Source organism: Ceratotherium simum, chromosome 3 (genome assembly GCF_057802395.1).
Source record: "Ceratotherium simum simum isolate JZ-2026a chromosome 3, ASM5780239v1, whole genome shotgun sequence".
Taxonomy (NCBI): domain Eukaryota; kingdom Metazoa; phylum Chordata; class Mammalia; order Perissodactyla; family Rhinocerotidae; genus Ceratotherium; species Ceratotherium simum.
Genome location: NC_141902.1, coordinates 69,803,299 through 69,822,204, shown reverse-complemented (window position 1 = coordinate 69,822,204; position 18,906 = coordinate 69,803,299). Strand labels below are relative to the sequence as shown.

Below are 18,906 nucleotides of genomic sequence, written 5' to 3'. Positions count from 1 at the left end.
TGCTGGGTCATATGGTTATTGCATATTGAGTTTTAAATAAACTGCCAAACTGTTTTCCAAAGTGGCTTTACCATTTTACATTCCTACCAGGAATGTATAAGTGATACCATTTCTCCACATCATTGCCAGCATTTGGTGTTGCCACTTGTTTTTATTTTAGCTATTCTGATAGCTGTGTAGTGATATCTTATTGTGGTTTTAATTTGCATTTCCCTAATGCATATTCCCTAATGTTGAATATCTTTCATGTGCTTATTTGGCAACTTTATATACTCTTGCATTAAATATTTGTTCATGTCTTTTGCCAGTTTTCTAATTGTTTGTTATTTTATTGTTCAATTTTGAAAGTTTTAAAATATATTCTACACAGTTGTCTTTTGTTGGATGTGCAGTTTTTCATTTCTCCCAGGATGTAGCTTCATTTCTTCCTGTTTTTTTTTTGTGAGGAAGATCAGCCCTGAGCTAACATCCATGCCTATCCTCCTCTTTTTGCTGAGGAAGATTGGCCCTGGGCTAACATCTGTGCCCATGCCACCACAGCATGGCCTGAGAAGCAGTGTGTCGGTGCGAGCCCGGGATCCAAACCTGGGCCGCCAGCAGCGGAGCGCGCACACTTAACCACTACGCCACGGGGCCGGCCCCACATTTCATCCTCTTAATAGAATCTTTAGTAGAGCAAGAGTTTTTGGTTTTGATGAAGTCCAATTTATAGATGTTTTTCATTTTATGGATTATGTCAAATCTAAGAACTCTTTGTCTAGAGCTAGATCACAAAGATTTTCTCCTATTTTTTTTTTCCCTCAAAGTTTTGTGGTTTTACATTTTACAGAGAAGTCTGAATCATTTTGAGTTATTTTTGTATAAGACATGAGGTTTAGATCATAGATTTTTGCCTGATGTCCAATTGCTCTAGCACTATTTGTTGACTCGGCTCCCATGGCTTTAAAAATACCTCTGTGTGTCAGTGACTCCCAGGTTTGTATCTCACATTTCTATATTTCTTTTCTGCTCCCAATATCCAACTGCATTCTTTTTTTTTTTTTTTTGTGAGGGAGATCAGCTCTGTTAGCACGGAGCTAACATCCGTGCTAATCCTCCTCTTTTTGCTGAGGAAGACTGACTCTGAGCTAACATCTATTGCCAGTCCTCCTCCTTTTTTTTTTTTCTTCTCCAAAGCCCCAGTAGATAGTTGCGTGTCAAAGCTGTACATCCTTCTAGTTGCTGTATGTGGGACGAGGCCTCAGCATGGCCGGAGAAGCGGTGTGTCGGTGCGCGCCCGGGATCCAAACCCAGGCCGCCAGTTGCGGAGCGCGCGCACTTAATCACTAAGCCACTGGGCCGGCCCTCCAACTGCATTCTTTTTTTTTTTTTTTTTAAAGATTTTATTTATTTTATTTTATTTTTTTCCCCCCAAAGCCCCAGTAGACAGCCGTATGTCATAGCTGCACATCCCTCCAGCCGCTGCATGTGGGACTCGGCCCCAGGATGGAGGGAGAAGCGGTGCCTCGATGCGCACCCGGGATCCGAACCCGGGCCACCAGCATTGCAGCGCGTGCACTTAACCACCAAGCCACAGGGCCGGCCCCCAACTGCATTCTTGACACCTCTACTTCAGTGTCTGTTACACAGGCACCTCACACTCTACAGGGCAAAAACTTGAACTCATTTCCTTACCTGTCTCTCTTCTCCAATCTTCTCCATCTCAATTAATGAAGCTAGGCCTCATTCTGTATGTCACCTTTCCCTCATTTCCCACATTCAGTCCTGTAATTCTCTTCCCTCTTAAAGAGTTCTCAGATCCAGTTACTTATCTCCATTTTTGTTGCTACTATCATGAGTTCTCACATGGACCACTTTAGAGGAATTCTGACTGGACTCTTGCTTCTATTTCCTCACTCATATAAGCTTTTAGAGTAATCTTGAGCAAATTTATGTCTGATTATATCGCTCCCCTGCTTAAACTCTTCCAGGTTGATATTCTTACCATATTCTATAAGCCTTCTGTGATCTTGCCCTTGCCTTCCTTTCCAATCCTCTTGTACCACACTTTCCCTCTCTAAGCTGGTGCCCCACTGGTTGTCTTTTCAGCCCCCAGTAGCCAGCAAACTTTTTCTTTCCTCATAACTTCCTTTTACATTTCTTCTGCCTAGAATGTTATTCCCACCCCCACTTTAACTCCTGCAAGTCTCGGTTTGTGCGTCCCTGTTAGAGATGCTGTTTCTGACCACCAAATTTAAAATAAGCCGCTCTTTATTCATTCTCATACAACTTTGGGTCCTCCTCTCCCACTTTATTGTTTATTTGTTTAACATCTATAATCCTTACTAGATTGTAAACATCATGAAGGCAGGGTCATGTCAATTTTCTTCATTGTATACTCAGTGCCTAGCATACATTATATATATGCTGTAAATATTTGTGAATGAATGAATGAATGAGATAGGGAAGTATAGTAAGTTAGTAAATGTAGGCAAGTTAGGGTAATATATAATTCCCAGTCCACTGGTATTTTTATAAGCTATTTTATTGAGCCACTAATACTTGGCCATCTTTCTTGCTTAGTCCAGGGCATAGTGTAGTAACTTGAGAGAGGATCATAAAGATTATTTTTGTTTTTTATCTCACCAGTACACTGTGAGTGAGCTATTTGTAGTCAACTGATGATGCTTTATTGGTTGATGTAATGTGAAGTATTTTGTGTACTTCAGTCATCCACAAAGAAAATACTTCTGCTTCTAGATGACCATGGGTTGTTTATCTCTGTATTAAGGGAACATTATGGTTTTGTGTCAGCATTTTCTTTTATCCCTCTCTTTGGGCTCTGTTCTTAGAATCCATGGCCCATTTGCTTACCTCTAGAAGGGGAATGATCATGACTGTTTTACGTGGGCTGATAAGCCTTCCTTTTTTTTTTTCATGTGGTTATTGTCAAGAATTTGACTATAATATAAAAATTTTATATTTCTCATCTCTCTCTTTTTGATCATTTAAGAATTATGTTGTATTAACACTCTAGTCCTGATTAATGGTATCTCTTGTCCCTTCATTAATGTAATTAAGTGATCATCCTGCCTTATGGGTGGGAAGGTTAGCAAGCAAACATTCTTGCAAGAACCTCCTAGTAAAACAAAAATTATAAATTCAGTGCCTGAAGAAAAGGCTGAGCTTAGGATAATGTTTGCCATACAGCTTAGGCAACTGAAGTTTATTTAAGTTGAAAATATTACTGTACCCGTGTATGTGGCATATTATCCTTAGATGACTCTTAGATTATTATTTTTTTCTTTTTTTCTAGTGCCCTTGAATTATTTCAATATTTAGCAGGAACTCCTTATTTGGAGGCAAAGAGCAATAAGGGTTTGGAACACATATTGAAAAATGAATATAATTCAATACAGAAGTAGAAGCAACCATTTCAGGTGTAAATGCTGCTGATAGTGTATATTAAGGAAAAGTTTACTTATCTCACTTTTTGTGTAGATGCTAGAACTACTTCTGTCTCGTGTTTAGACATCCAACAAACATTTGTGTGGCAATTATGTACTTGTAGAAAATTAACTTTCTTTTGACCTGCAAGTACAACAACTTCCCTTCTTCTCACCTGACAGGACTCTTTACCCCCAAAATAACAAATGGGGTGCTAAAAGAAAAGGTAGTGGTTGGATAATTGGTAACTCAGTGTTGTCTGTATACCTCTTTTTCCTAAAATAAGTCCTTGTCTGCCTTTAGCATTTCTGAAGTGTAAGGCCCAAGAATGGTGTTAATTCATTAACAGATTACTAGACTTTGCCAGTTGGGGAGAAACCAAAATCCAAATTGAGAATTGGATTTTCTAATTCTGTTAAATTAGCAAGTGCTTATTTAAAGCTCACTGTATACAAGATACACTTTGAGCCCAGTAGGAGATTCAAAGAATTGGAGATAGATTTCTGTGTTTCAGGAACATAGGAGAATATGCAAAGAAGTTTAAAATCCCATGATTCTCCATCCAAATTTAATTTTTTGGAGTGTTTCTTTCCCTCCCATTAAACTTTACTTTGAAAGTTCCCAGAGTTTGGAGCAAGCAAGAGAGACAGTTGCATGAATTCTCCAGGATGGGGGAGTTACTGAATAATTTCCATTATTGAGTGATTTCATTGTAACTATTATTGATAATCGTTTACAGTTGAAGATTTTAGATTCTTTACTTCTCTGTAATTTGGTTTAGTCAACAAAAGGATGCATTTGGGCTAGCCAGAATGCAAAATTTGCAGGCTAGAATGGTCATGGCAAGTTTTATGGGGGGGAATATGGCATTTGGAAGAGTAGGCAGTAGAAGGAATCTCAGGCAAGGGAAAGGCATGGGCAAAATCTCAGAGGACAAAAAAAATTTGTGGTGGACTCAGTTTTCACGTAGACCTACTCAGTGGTCTTAGTTTATGTATTTTCAAGATTACCACAGTTTTTCTTCTATAATTATCGTTCCCTTGATTTTTATTTTTAAGCATGATATTTAATGTATTTTGAAGTTTAAAATAACATTAAAGGAGGAATGAAATTATTTTAAGAAAGTGTTAAAAGGCTGAAGAATCTTGATCTAAATAGTGATTTCCTAAGGGAGATCTGGGAAATCCCCAGAAGTTATCTTTGGTTCTGAGAACAGTCCTCAGAACTAGAGAGAGAAATTGAGGAGTCCCAGAGAGGGGCTCCATGGTCAGAACCAGTTCATTCCTCACAACAGAATGAATAAAAACAATTTAAACCATAAATGCAGGTGTTCATTATTATAGATAGGATAAAGTCATTATTACTGTCAGAGGAAAAACTCTTGGCTGTATAACATGATAGTAGAGAAATTTTCAGATGAACAGAACACTTGAATGCCGTTTGAGGAAGCTTTGATTCTCCTGCCCCTATTCTCTGGAATATGTAGGGCTAAGTTCTTAGTTTCTGATATCTTAAAAGTCTTTAAGTATTCTGCTACTAAGAACCATTTTTTTTTTTTAAATTAAGACTATATGAGAGCGATGACATTAGAATTTTTAAGTTACCCATAGTCCTGTAACTCTAACCGCTGTTTTCATTTTTGCATGTTATCTTCTAATCTTGACTTGTATGTGTATTTTCTTAGTAATGGTACTTTAAAAATTAGAAGCATTACTGAGATCTAGAGAAATTTGTATGATTCCTTTTTTCTTTTTAAGGTACGTGTTGGGTGGTGGAGCATTATGTATGGAACTTCTCACAAAACAGGTGACTGTTTTCTTATGGTACTCATATTTTTCAGCCTCCATAGAGTGTTTTGATCATGTAAGTTAGATACTGAGTGGAAAAGCTCTGTTGCAATAGCACCTACTTTAAAAAAAATTGTTTTTTTTTTAAATAGCACCTACTTTTAATAATGAAAAAGCTAATATTTAAGGTAAACCAGTAAAATGACATTGTACTTAGTGCTTAATCTATGCTAGGATAGGGAGTAAGAGTGATGTTTATTTAAGGTTGTAATTTGCTCATGTCTGGCACTTAGAACATAGGTTTGTTTTGTTTTTTGTGAGATTTTGGAAATGATCAAACTTTACTTTTACTTCCTGACTATAAACTCCTTAACATTAATTTGCTGTTGTTGAGTTGTGAGATGCCATTTTGTTAAGCTTTCCTAAGTGGGAATCAGGAACACCATTGTGTTTTAGAGAAGTGTTTTCTTCTTCCTGTAGGGCTGGAGCAGTGCCTACTCAATAGAATCGGTCATCATGCAAATCAACGCCACCTTAGTCAAAGGAAAAGCCAGAGTTCAGTTTGGAGCAAATAAGGTACTTTTATTAATAATGTTACAGGAACTATAAGATATATTTCCTGTCATCTTATGAGGCTTCTTCCTGTCTTTGTTATTTTTAATATAGATAAACATATCAATAATTTTAAATTTATTATTGGTATGTATACACTAATAAGTAAAAAATTATATGTACTTTGAAATTTCCCAAAATTAAGATCATGTCATAATAGTTAGTTCCCAGTGAGCATTTATGTGCTAGGCTCTAATCTATCTAACCTAACTTTTTACTTGTATTAATTCTTTAAGTCCTCTTAATAGAGTAAAAGAAGGTGCTATTGTCCTTATTTTGTAGATGAGGAAACTGAAGCACACAGAGGTTAGGTAACTCATCTGGGTCACAGGTGGCAGAGCAAGGATTGGAACCAGACAGTCTGGATTTAGTCTCTGCTCTTAACCACTGAGTTCTATTTTTCATTCAAGTACTATATCAGAAACATCTTTCCATGTCTAATTGTAGTTATCTATAAAAACTTGAGTGGACCAAGGAAAAAATCTGAAGTTAGTGTGTTTTGGAAAAATGTTTGTGTGATGGAAATCATCCTGACCTAACATTTAAAAACATTTCGATGTTCCTAAAGTTCTGTGTGAATTTTGTATTAAATGCCTATCCAAACAGTATTAAATCTAAATATGTTTTATAACCATATTGCACGTCAAATCATGAGTCCCTAGAATCTTATCTGACAAGCAAATAATTGAAAAGGCTGTTTAAAAAAAATCATTTATTTGGAATAATACTATAAAATAACTCATTTTCAGGTTTTAGCTCTTTTAACAGCTATTTCTTTACACTGGAACAAAATACCATTTTGTATAAAATCAAGAAGTTAATTATTGAACATTAGTGAATTGCTTAACTACATTTAACTAGCATTTCTTAACAGTGTATATATTTTAGGTGTTTCAAATGTGACAATAGAATGACTATGTACTAGAACATCAAAATTTTATTTTTCTAATGACAAAATTTATGCTAGTGCACTGTACAGTTTCTAAAGTAGAAAAAAATACAAAAAATTGAAGTCATCTGTAATTTGACTATCTAGAAATACTATTAACATTTTAGTGTACTTATAGTCTTTTAAATTTTCTTCTTGGCATTTATTTATATGTAGAACTTGATGTTAAATTTCATCATGTTTTAAAAAAAATTAGCATGTTTTTCTCTTTAAAAGAGAAAATATAAAAGGCTTAGAACAGTGATCTTTTTGAGTAACTGAAAGAACATTTTACCAATAACTCACTGTAAACTCACCTCTTTGGGCTTCTATATCTTTACCTGAAATACAATTGGTCTGGATATTTTAAGTCTTTTCCAGTTTTAAAATTCTATTATTACCAATACTCTTTTTTCAGTGCCATAGTTCTCTTGGAATCAATCAATGTCAATATAATTGCTTTATTTATTTATTTATTTATTTTTTTAAAGATTTTTTATTTATTTATCTTTTTTCCCCCCAAAGCCCCAGTAGATAGTTGTATGTCATAGCTGCACATCCCTCCAGTTGCTGTATGTGGGACGCAGCCTCAGTGTGGCCGGAGAAGCAGTGCGTCGGTGCGCGCCCGGGATCCGAACCCAGGCTGCCAGCAGCGGAGCGCGCGCACTTAACCGCTAAGCCACGGGGCCGGCCCAATATATAATTGCTTTAAACCTTTACATTTCCATGATTTGTAGTTTTCTTAGCAAGTAAATATAACCATTTTCCTTCGAATGCTAAGTCAGGCAGCTAAATACGTTTGCATATTAAAGTATGTCTTAGAAGGTGAATTTTTTGAGTGAATTGTTATGATAAAACCTTACTCTTCCATTTTTTCCTTCTTATTAAGAAATATTTGTTAAGAATGTGGAAACTTTGCATGATATGAGTTTTACCTTCCAGGATTCTAAACTCAGCAGGGAATAGTCTGAATTTTAACTTTAAAAATGCTACTATCAAAAAAGTAAGGTGCTCAATTGTGTTAAAAATACACTACCGTTTGTGTAAGAGAAAGAGAAACAAGGATATATTATTATATAGATGTGCTTGCATAAGCAGAGAATATCTCTGAAAGGATGGCCCAATATATAATTGCTTTAAACCTTTACATTTCCATGATTTGTAGTTTTCTTAGCAAGTAAATATAACCATTTTCCTTCGAATGCTAAGTCAGGCAGCTAAATACGTTTGCATATTAAAGTATGTCTTAGAAGGTGAATTTTTTGAGTGAATTGTTATGATAAAACCTTACTCTTCCATTTTTTCCTTCTTATTAAGAAATATTTGTTAAGAATGTGGAAACTTTGCATGATATGAGTTTTACCTTCCAGGATTCTAAACTCAGCAGGGAATAGTCTGAATTTTAACTTTAAAAATGCTACTATCAAAAAAGTAAGGTGCTCAATTGTGTTAAAAATACACTACCGTTTGTGTAAGAGAAAGAGAAACAAGGATATATTATTATATAGATGTGCTTGCATAAGCAGAGAATATCTCTGAAAGGATATTCAAGAAAGTGCTAACAAAATTGTTAAGGGGGTATTGAAATATTGAGGGGGTGGATTAGAGATGGGAGGGAGACTTTACTGTAAATCATTTGTACTTTTTGAATTTCTTTTTGCCATATAACTAGTCAAAAATATTTAAAATATTTTTAAAAATACTGTCTGTTCTTGGTTCAGAATAAATGAACAAGTTTGTTTCCTGAAAATACTACTAAAATGATGTAAATATACCTAAGTACTGGAAAAGAGAAAAAGTTGCCCATCAGCATACATGAAATTTGGTGATAGGGTCAGATTGGTAGATCTGAGGATCTGCAACTCTGTGCAGGCAAGAGTCATAGTACAGTCTTGCCATTAGCTCCACTAGGCTCAGCCAGCAGGAGCTGAGAGCAAGCCATAGGGCAGAAGGATGTTGGCCAGGCGGGTTTTTTATTTAGTTAATGTGGAATACAGGCTGTAACATTAACTCTAGGCCATGGTAGTGAGAAAGCCTTCTAAAGTAGAGGTCTGCTGTTAGGACTTTTAGCAGGAATTTGGGGTTTAGATAGGCAAGATAGTGCCCCTTAATAAGCTTTCATTCACTATATGGTAGGAATGGTAGTTGAATTAAATAGCGAAATACTAGAGCACACAGCCTTGGGGCAGCTCCTAACCTATTTCTATAATCAGCAAAGGCACCTCTCTTCCACACTGCCCACAGACCTCCAGTTATATATCTAGAAAATCCCGTAGTCAGTGATCACATTCAGATGAGAGATCTGGTTTTTGTTTTTTCTTCCAGGGAGTGGGCGAGTTGCTACCTATACTAAGCAGTCCAGTCTTCTCTTTATAAATGAGCAAGGTTGGGGAGCCAAATCTGAGAACCTTGCATAATCCTGAGATTCTCCAAGGGGACTAAAGTGATCCCATGTTGGTTGTATCCACAGTTCTCATCAGAAGCAGACACAGACACTCGTTAGAGGAAAGCATTTCTGATTTAAGCTTGCAGGATTCCCAATGATTAAGATCAAGCAAATATGAGTTCACAGTGAAAGATCACAAGCACACAAGTAGGCAACCCAGCATACATGGGAAATGCAGAGACTATGGTTAAGAGATACATAGCCCCAAAGAATTCAGGTCTTGGAATTATCAGATATGGAAAGAGACTTCAGATATTAGAATTGTGAGAAAATGAATAGTTATATGTAAAATCTGATGTAAAGAAAAAAAAATCATAAAATTCAGCAAACCATAAGACCATCAGGAATGATGATGAGACAAACCTGAAAAAGAATGAAATAGAATTTATAGAAATGAAAAATACAGTTGTTGAAATGAGAAACTCAATAGATGGATTAGACATTAGAAGAAAGAATTAATTGATTAGAAGAAATAACTCAGAATGTTGCACAGAGAGACATGGGGATAGACAATATGGTGGGAGTTAGAGAGAGATCAGAATGGGGTCTAAAATATGTCTTATTGGAATCCCGGGGGCGATAATAAAATTATAATTAAAAAGTGAGAGAAATAGAAATCAGAAAGTAAGGTGGTAGAATAAGTCCAGATAAATCAGTCACAACAAATGTAAATGGACTAAAGTTACCAGTTAGACAGACTGAATTAATAAAACAAAATCCAGCAGTTTTTAGGAAGTATATGTAAAATGTGAGGATACAAAAAGCTGGATAGTTTTTTTTAAACGCGGGAGGATGATACAGATATGCCAGTATACACTAACAACAAACAGACGATGTAGCTGTAGTACCAAACAAAATGTGATTTTGGAACATAAAGCATTAGTGACTACTTAGTGATAAAAGTCTCAGTTAACTAGGAGGATATAATAATTTTTTACTTTATGTACCTATTAAAATAGCCTCAAAATATAGACCCAGAAACCTGATAAAACCACAAGGAGAAATTGACAAATTCACCATCACAGTGGGAAATTTTTTATGTACCCTGCTCGTGGTAAGTTAAACAGACACGTCAAAAATGTAGAAGATTTGAATAACCAGTTAACAAGCTTGGTCTGATGGACAAATATAGAACTCTGTATCCCAGGCATATATGGAATATGGAAAAAAAAGTCATCATAAATTAATCCATAAAGCAAGTAAGACTATTTAAAAACAGTTGTTACCATACAAGTCATATAATTTAAATATGCAATTAAGGTTAGAAGACGACAATGAAAAGATGAATAAAAATCTACGTGAATTTGGAAATGAAACACTTCTAAATCGTGGTTAAAAAATCATAAAAGTTTAAAATACTTAGAACTGAACTATAATGAAAATATTAAAAGTCCTCCCCTCTGAACATCCACAAAATTAATCCTGTTCAATGAGGAAATTTTCAAATTTTGAGAGTAGAAAAAGGACAGTTGTTATTCTCCAATCCTAATTAAATAAAACTATAAGGTAGTAAGAAAATCAAAAAACAGATGTTCCTTTTGTGAAAAAAAATTTTTCTTTTTTTTTGATGAGCAAGATTGGTCCTAAGCTAACATCTGTTGCCAACTTTCCTCTTTTTGCTTGAGGAAGATTGTCCCTGAGCTAACATCTGTGCCAATCTCCCTCTGTTTTGTACGTGGGATGCCACCACAGCATGGCTTCATGAGCGGTGTGTAGGCCCGCACCTGGGATCTGAATCTGCGAACCCTGGCCACCGAAGTGGAGCGCATGAACTTAACCACTATGCCACCAGGCCGGCCCCTTTTTTTGAAATTTTAAAACTCACTCAAACAACCCTTAACAAGGCTTTGAAATTAAAACTGCAGGATATCTAGGGAATAGCAATAATGAAATCACTATGTATCAGAAACTAAAGGAGAGCTCAGAGGAGTATTCACTGCCTTAAAATCCTTATGCCATTAAAAAAAAATGAAAATCAAGCCTCTCACTCAGATTAGAAAGGACAAACTGAAAGAAAGTAGAAGGAAGGAATTAATAAAGACATAAGCAGAAAGCAGTGAGTTAGACAATGGAAAGGGCTAACTCCCCACTACAGTAAAGCCTCTGCAGTCACATTCCATTTAGACTGGAATTTGAATATCACGCTGTTGACAACAGATTGGGGAAGGCTAACGTTCTTATTTTCTCCTTGTGTCTTGGGTAGCTGGGCAGTCGAGTTAGGAAGTGGTGCTAACTTCATGATCATTTGGGAGTTTCAATATATGTGTGTTTTGTTATGTACAGTCTGTTTCTCTCTCTCTTATTTTTGTCCTTTTCATGAAAGTACAGATTGACTGAAGAGCAGTATTTTCACTAACTTGGAGATAACACTACTGCAGCACATTTAACGTTTTAGCTTTTAGATGCATTATGGGAGGGTACTAAAGAGCTCTTAGAAATTGGAAAAGACTACCCTGTAGAAAAATGGGAAAAAGATAAAAAGTCTATTGACAGAAATAAATGGCTTATGAACATATGGAGACATGTTCTACCTCACTCAATCACAGAAATGCAAATCAGAACTACACTGAGAGTCTGTCTTCTACCTATTATGTTGTCAAAAATAACAAAGGTTTGAAGAAGTGCTGTTGGTGAGGCTGTGTGGAGGCACTCATAGATGGCTGATGGGCAAGCGTATTTATAGTCTTGTAGAGGGCAATTTAGTGACATCTCAATTATGAAGGTGCCTCTGTCTTTTGGCTCAGCAACTCCACTCTAGGACTTGTGACTAGTACTTTGCAAATATATGTACAAGGTTGCTTACTGCAACATTGTAACAGCAAAATACCAAAACAACCTAGATGTTCACCAACTGGGGAATGATTAAATAGCTGACAGTGCATACAATGGAATATTTCACTGTTTAAAAAAAGGGAAAGGTAACGCTTTCTGTGTACTGATACGGAATAAGGTCCAAGATGTTAAGTGAGAAAAACGGCAGAACAGTGTCTGTAATGCTACCTACCATTTGTTGAGGGGAAAGCAGGGGGTGATGGCTAATAACAAAAGGCTGTACATGAATTTTCTTATATAATTTTAAGGATATACAAGAAACTAATAACAGTAGTTAACTTGGATGGAGGAAGGAGGATGGATGAGGGGAGGAACTGGTTGGAGGACAGGTAGGAAGGAGAATCACTTAAGAGTGTTTTTATTTTATTTTATTTATTTTTTTGAGGAAGATTGGCCCTGCGTTAACATCTGTTGCCAATCTTCCTCTTTTTCTTTTTTTTTCTCAAAGCCCCAGTACATAGTTGTGTGTCATAGTTGTAGAGTTATAACTCTTGTTATGGGATGCTGCCTCAGCATGGCTTAATAAGTGGTCAGTAGGTCTGCCCCCAGGATCCCTACCGGGGAACCCTGGGCCGCTGAAGCGGACGCACGAACTTAACTGCTATGCCACCAGGCCAGCCCCATAGAATGTTTTTATACATTTTTTTATTCTTATGCTGTGTGAATTAATTGAATTCTATGACATAATATAATAGGTGTGTACCACTATGGAGAATGCTAATAATTGGAAGTTAAGATGTAGGTCAGTTGTACTGATGGGACAAAATTAATCCTAAATTTAGCCCCTTAAAAGATGTTCTAAAAGAGATTACCAAAAGAGGACTCCTTTAGTAATGGCTTGGTGCCACTTAGGAGCCTTCTTTAGATTTTTAACTCAAAATGTCATTCATATGTATAGTCCTTAAAGCTTAACGTTTTCTTATGTGAAGGTAATATTTTGTAGTTTTTTTTTTTGAGTAGAAGTTATGAGGAAGAGAATTTGAGTTCTAATTATGTCCAAATAGCATCCTTTAACTTGATTCATCAGTGTGGAAAGGAACACTAGAACTATAAAGCTTTGTATTTGTCCAGTGGTAAGAGGACTTATGAAAATGAACTGTGAAGCCTGTAGAGTTTTATTGGAGTGCAGCTTTGGTTGTGTTATCCTTCTGAAATTGTAGAGAAAACTAAAATTGAGAAATGAGGATATTAAGTTAAAATTCTTTTAGAAATGGAAATATAATTGTTTCCTGTGTTTTTTTTTAAGCACAGTGATGATGCATCCATAAATTATTTGTAATGATTTTCATCTACTCACAGTTTTGATTTAAAATGTATAATTCTCTTTCAGAATCAATATAATCTAGCAAGAGCCCAACAATCCTATAATTCCATTGTACAGATACATGAGAAAAATGGTACGTTTATTCCATATTCCATGTTGAATTCCATAAGTATTTATTGCCATTTATGAAGTTTTACATAATGTACTGTTGATGTTTATCCTGTTTTATTATTCTGTCTTTGCTTTAATTTCTTATAAAGTACGGTTACCACAGTGAAAAAATTTAACTTGAGGATACACACACTGTGCTTCATTCAAAATCCTTATATCCTAAATACTTGGCTTGAGGATCTCTGAGTCATTCAAGATTTTTGAGTAGATTAATGAATGAATGACTTGAAATATATGGTATTAGGATAGGAACTGAGTTAAAGGCAACTCTACAGATGGAGTTCTTATTAATACTGAGTAAATGCAATCAGGATCATGAATCAGTGCTGTGTCTGAAACATTTTCAGACTATAATGCTTTTTGACAATTGTAAACATTTATCTATTCAAGTGAAAAAGTTTTAATTTCAGTATACACTTTAAGAGTATTTTAGTTATAAATTTAAAAAAATTCTTAAAATATCTTTCATAAACTCTATTGGCCTTACTTTAAATTTTGCTTGTATTGACAGTGCACGTTTTGAGTTTTTGTCTCTAGCAGTGAGGTAATAAAACAAGTAGACTTGGAGTTAGAAAACCAATTTTCAAGTGCTATTTGTGTCACTTACTAGCTCTGTGGTCCTGAGCAAGTCCCATTACCTCTCAGCCTTAGTTTCCTCATCTCTAAAACTGGCATGTCTGTCTTGCCAAACTTGTGAGGAAAAAAAAGAGTAGTGTGTATGCATAACACTTTGTAACTAAGTAGTGCTAATAATTTAAGATACTCATTGTAGCAGTGGTAGTGAAACTGATGCTCTTTTGTGTAGAATAAATAAATTAATAGGAAGTAGTTTTAAGGAGAGTATTTACAATGAAGTGTCCTTTGCTAGAAATGTGGTAGCTTGTGCCTTAAGATTTGTATTTTGTGCTCACTTTTAACGACGAAGCAAACTTGTCACTTTTCCAGTGGCTGTTGACTTCTGAAAGAATAGTATTCAAAACAATTTTGAAGCTTCTGAAGAGAGAAATGATAAAACTTGTGGGCAAGGCTAGGTTTTCATAATAATCTTTATCTCCAGCACACTAAGTTAGTAGATCCAGAGACACCTGTACGTCTTCGTCAACCATGGGATGCTCCACACATCTGGGCATATTCGTACTGTTGCAATGGCCGTTTCCTGCCAAGCAGTCCTTAGTCTCATTTGCCTTTCTATAGAGAGCGTGGATTTTTGTCGAGTCTGGGAAACAACTACATTTTTTCTTATCTCCTAGTTATTTATTTTTTGTTAAAGCAAACATTGTAGTTAGCATTCAAAAATGTTTATGGGAAGTACTGTATTTGAGAAAGTGTGGGTGTGTGTCAGCTCAGCTATGGTGAAAGAGCAATAGATTCAGCATCAGGAGATGGATCCTAGTTTGTCTTCTGCCGCTAAATCTGTCTTAGGCATAATCACTTTGCGCACCTGCTGAGATGGCTTCCCTACTGGTGAAATGACATCACTGCACTGAGGACAGTCCAAGTTTGTCTTCTTCTAAAATGGCAGGATTTTGTTTGAGGGATAGTTATTTTTAGTGAAGTTTTCTTTCATATACAGAATTGAAATGGAATGTAAAACCTAGTTTAATATTCCACACTGTCATCTTTAGCTAGAAATGCCATTAATATAGAGATCTTATGTTGAAAACTCAAGTACAATTTATTCATAGAAAATAACTTTATATTATGAACATATCAAAATGTGTTAGCAACCCAAGTGTAAGTTTAATTTTTACAGCAGGTTTAAACATGAAAATTATGAGTAGAGAAAGTAGGTAACCTTAATAAAATGCCATTTCTCTTACTTGGTTTAGGAATTAAAGTATTTTAACTTTTTTTTCTATTCTGTTTCAGGCTGGTACACCCCTCCAAAGGAAGACGGCTAAATGTGTTGACTGTGTATGTTTGGACCAATGTTGCTTTAAAGAAAATCTTTCCAACATGCAGACACAAGCTTTGAGTGCCCCTATAACAGCAGTACCGAAGACGTTAACTAATAGTTATTTTAGTGGATAATCTGTCAGCTGACATCCAATATAAGTTACAGCCTTTTCAATTTGCTCATTTTAGGTATTTTGGACTGAGCAGTGGGGCCCTGATTGTATTCTTCCTGATAAATACACATACTGGCCACTTCTTATCTCTTTTTCTTGAAAAGTGAAATCTATTAAGCAGGCAAGGCAGCATCGGTTTACTGAAGTTGCACCTGTAGGGTAACTTTCCCATATTGAGCTCGTGTGTCACGAGGATTTGCAATATATTGTTCCATTTAGAGCCAATAAAAGTTTAATTCATGTTTAATATTGGTTTAAAAATTTAAGATCTTATAAATCACAGTAGCTTTTTCAGGTTAAAACCATTTTATGATATTGCCAAAATAATGACAGGAAACCTACTCATTAAGTTGTTAAACATTTTTATGGCTATGTGAAGATATGAACTGTTTCCGGAGGATATGCTCTTAACTGAGTTGTATTGTACTTTTTAGGCAAAGCGAAGCAAGGCTATGCCAATTAAGGCTTGTAAGTAGTAATTTCCACTGGGGCATCAGAGTCTTGCTGCACTGAATCTGCTTCTTGTTGGTTCAGTATTTCGTAAGAAGAAGAGCTGCAGTATAGAGCTTGAAGTTATTTAAAATACTAAGTCATTTTACGTTCCCATTTTATTAACGGGATGTTGCAATCATTTGTAAACTAATAAACTTATAAAGTGATTGGCACGAAGACTCCTTGAGCAAAAGCTGCACAGTTAAGTACAAAAAGATATCTAATTTTGAGACTTAAAATTTTTGCTATAGTCGTAACAATGGCTTTTACATTGAAAGACTAATAGGAACTCTTCATATGTTAATTCTTTTATAAAACCTGACTCAAATCAGTGTACTCTCCATTTTATTGCCTTACCTGAATCAGTCCTGTTTGGTTGGTAATAGATTTTTTTATATACCCAAATTTGATTTAAAAGTAAATTCTAGTTATTAAGCACTTTTAAAAAGAAATCCAGAAGCACATTTTTCTGCACAAACTAGTTACAAAGTTCAAAAGTGTTTCTTATGCATTTGCTTTAAGATTCAGTTTTTAACTTTGTAAACCACATCCGAGAGACATGGCACTTCTTCGTTATTGTGTGTGTTTAATTTCTTTTTATTCTATTTTGGTTAAAAGGACAGTAGAAAAAGATTTTCTGGCATTCTTGTTCACTTGGTTACATTTGTATAAAGTTCTGATTGCCAGTTGCTCAGATAACAAGTGACAAGGCAGAATTCTTTAAAGCATTAAAGTTCCTTAAACCTAAGGCTAAATCTTGAATACATTATTGAATTCTTTAATATCCTGATGGCTAGCAGATTGACAGCTGCACATTTGGCATGCTTTGTTTTTTTGGATTTTATTTTTCATTGCAGATTTATTTGGCAATGTACAATAAATTTTGTAAACTTGCATCAAGTTTATGAATAAAGAACCATTTAAAAAATAATTTCGTCACCTTTCCCTCATAAGACATACTCTTTGCTTCAGGTGTCTGTAGGCTCTATTGAGTTCCTGGAATAGGATTATATATAGTGGAACAGGGTGAGGAGAGGAAGAGAGGCAGATTGATTAAATAAGAAAAAGCTAGAGAACCCAGAAATGGTGTGTACAGACTTGGTACACAGGTTTTCCTTAATCTTTTCCCTCTCCCACATTCATTCTTTAATTCTAGTCAGGCTACTTTCTTCATGGTTCTCCCTGGTTCCCCTAGTTACAGTAATCTGCTCCCTCTTTAGCATAGCTATAGCTTCATTACACACAATTGTCAGGTTATCTTGCATAGGTGGATACGCTATCCAGAGGTAGGAAAACTCCAGGCACGGTACATCTGGGCTCTGTTCTGCTTCTTTGAGATTTTTTTGTGTTGGTTTCATCTTTGGATCGAATGTTATGTCTGGATGTGCAGCCACTTTAATCTGTCCAGAGGTAGATAATGGTCCTGTCGTCTAGTGTCTCCCTAGGAGGTGAGGAAATCTTTAGAAGCCTCACTCCCCCGCCAGCATACTTTTCCTTGGTTAGAATTGGGGCCTCTGTCCACCTCTAAACTAATGGCTAGTGAAAAGAATGAAACCATCAAGATTAGTTCGGCCAAGTGGTTTTCAACGTATCATTTGGGGAATCCTAGAGACTCCTGAGACCCTTTTAGGAGGTTTTTAAGGTCAAAACTACTTTCCTAAAACTAAAACATTATTTGCCATTTTCACTCTCATTATCTCACAAGTGTACACTGGAAGTTTCTAGAGGCTACATGATGTGATATTGCAACAGACTGAACTCAGAAGCAGATCCAGCTGTCTTCTATTAAGCCAGAAATTAGAAGTTTGCAAAATGTATAGATGCCACATTATTCGATATTGGCGGTAGGGGGCGATTTGAGAAAGTTGTTTCATAAAAATGTTACTTTGTTAATGTGTAATGGATTTATTATTTTAAGTGAGTCAATATTAAAATGTTTTAATTTTTAATAAGGTTAATATTAATAGACAACGCACATAAACAAGCTTTTTACGGCTGTCAATATTTAAGATTGTGAAGGAGTTCTGAAGCCAAAATGTTTGAGACCCACTAGTTTAGACAAATAAAGTTGACCTTCAAGAGCTGAGGATCAAATCAGCAAGGGAGCAGCAGGAGGAATGGATGTTAGTTGGGGATACAGCAGTGTCTGCTGTGCTTCCATTCCTGTTCTTCTGTGGTTCTCAGCCTGAGCTTGCATCAGAATCACGGGAAAGCTCAAATCCCAGGAACTGTGTAAAACTCAGACTGCTGGGCCCCACCCCCGGTGTCTTGATTCAGTAGGCCTGGAGTGGGGACCAAAAATGTGTCAAAACTTAATGGTTCTCAGCTGAATCTAATGCCACCGGCGGGGAACTAGTGCAGTTTGGGGCGTGCTTTCACAGCAATGGTAGGTGCTCCTTATGCGTTTTACACATTCAGAACGTGAGGGTTACAACGAATTAACCACATTCACAAGGTGTTGAATGAAAGCGGTGATTTTCACACACTAAGTCAGTTTTTTTAAAGCAGATGCTGTCCGTTCAAAAATTAGGCTCATGCTGTTAACAAGCACTGGTACTGTCAAGACCAATAAATATTACCTAGGCTCTGCCTTCAAGAAATCATGAATTAGAGGAAGATGTGTACCAACAAAGAGAATACAGTGCTGCAAGCGCAGTGAGAGGCACTGAAGGAGGAAGATATATTTTGACTGCGGGAGGCCTCCCAGAAGTTCCTGGACTATTGTAGGACGCCTGGCCACCCGCTCCGAGCGCCGGCAGACGCTCCCAGACCAGCGCCGGAAACCTGGTGCCGTGGAGTCACGTGGGCGCCACTGCAGCAGCCCCGCCTCCCGGACCGGCCGGAAGTGGCGCGCGCGCCTGCTCAGTGCGCGGGGGCCG

General features: G+C 36.3%; 1 protein-coding gene across 1 annotated transcript in view; it reads left to right on the top strand.

Moving 5' to 3' along the window:
* The window catches only part of UBE2Q2 (ubiquitin conjugating enzyme E2 Q2), a 59,761-nt gene extending 43,979 nt beyond the window's left edge, over positions 1 to 15,782 (top strand). Inside the window, exons 10-13 of the mRNA XM_004421858.3 lie at positions 5,184 to 5,232; positions 5,694 to 5,789; positions 13,362 to 13,428; positions 15,336 to 15,782. Of these exons, the coding sequence (XP_004421915.1) occupies positions 5,184 to 5,232; positions 5,694 to 5,789; positions 13,362 to 13,428; positions 15,336 to 15,367 (244 nt within the window). The 3' untranslated portion in view covers positions 15,368 to 15,782. The remainder of the gene's footprint in view (positions 1 to 5,183; positions 5,233 to 5,693; positions 5,790 to 13,361; positions 13,429 to 15,335) is intronic.
* Positions 15,783 to 18,906: the final 3,124 nt, after the last annotated feature.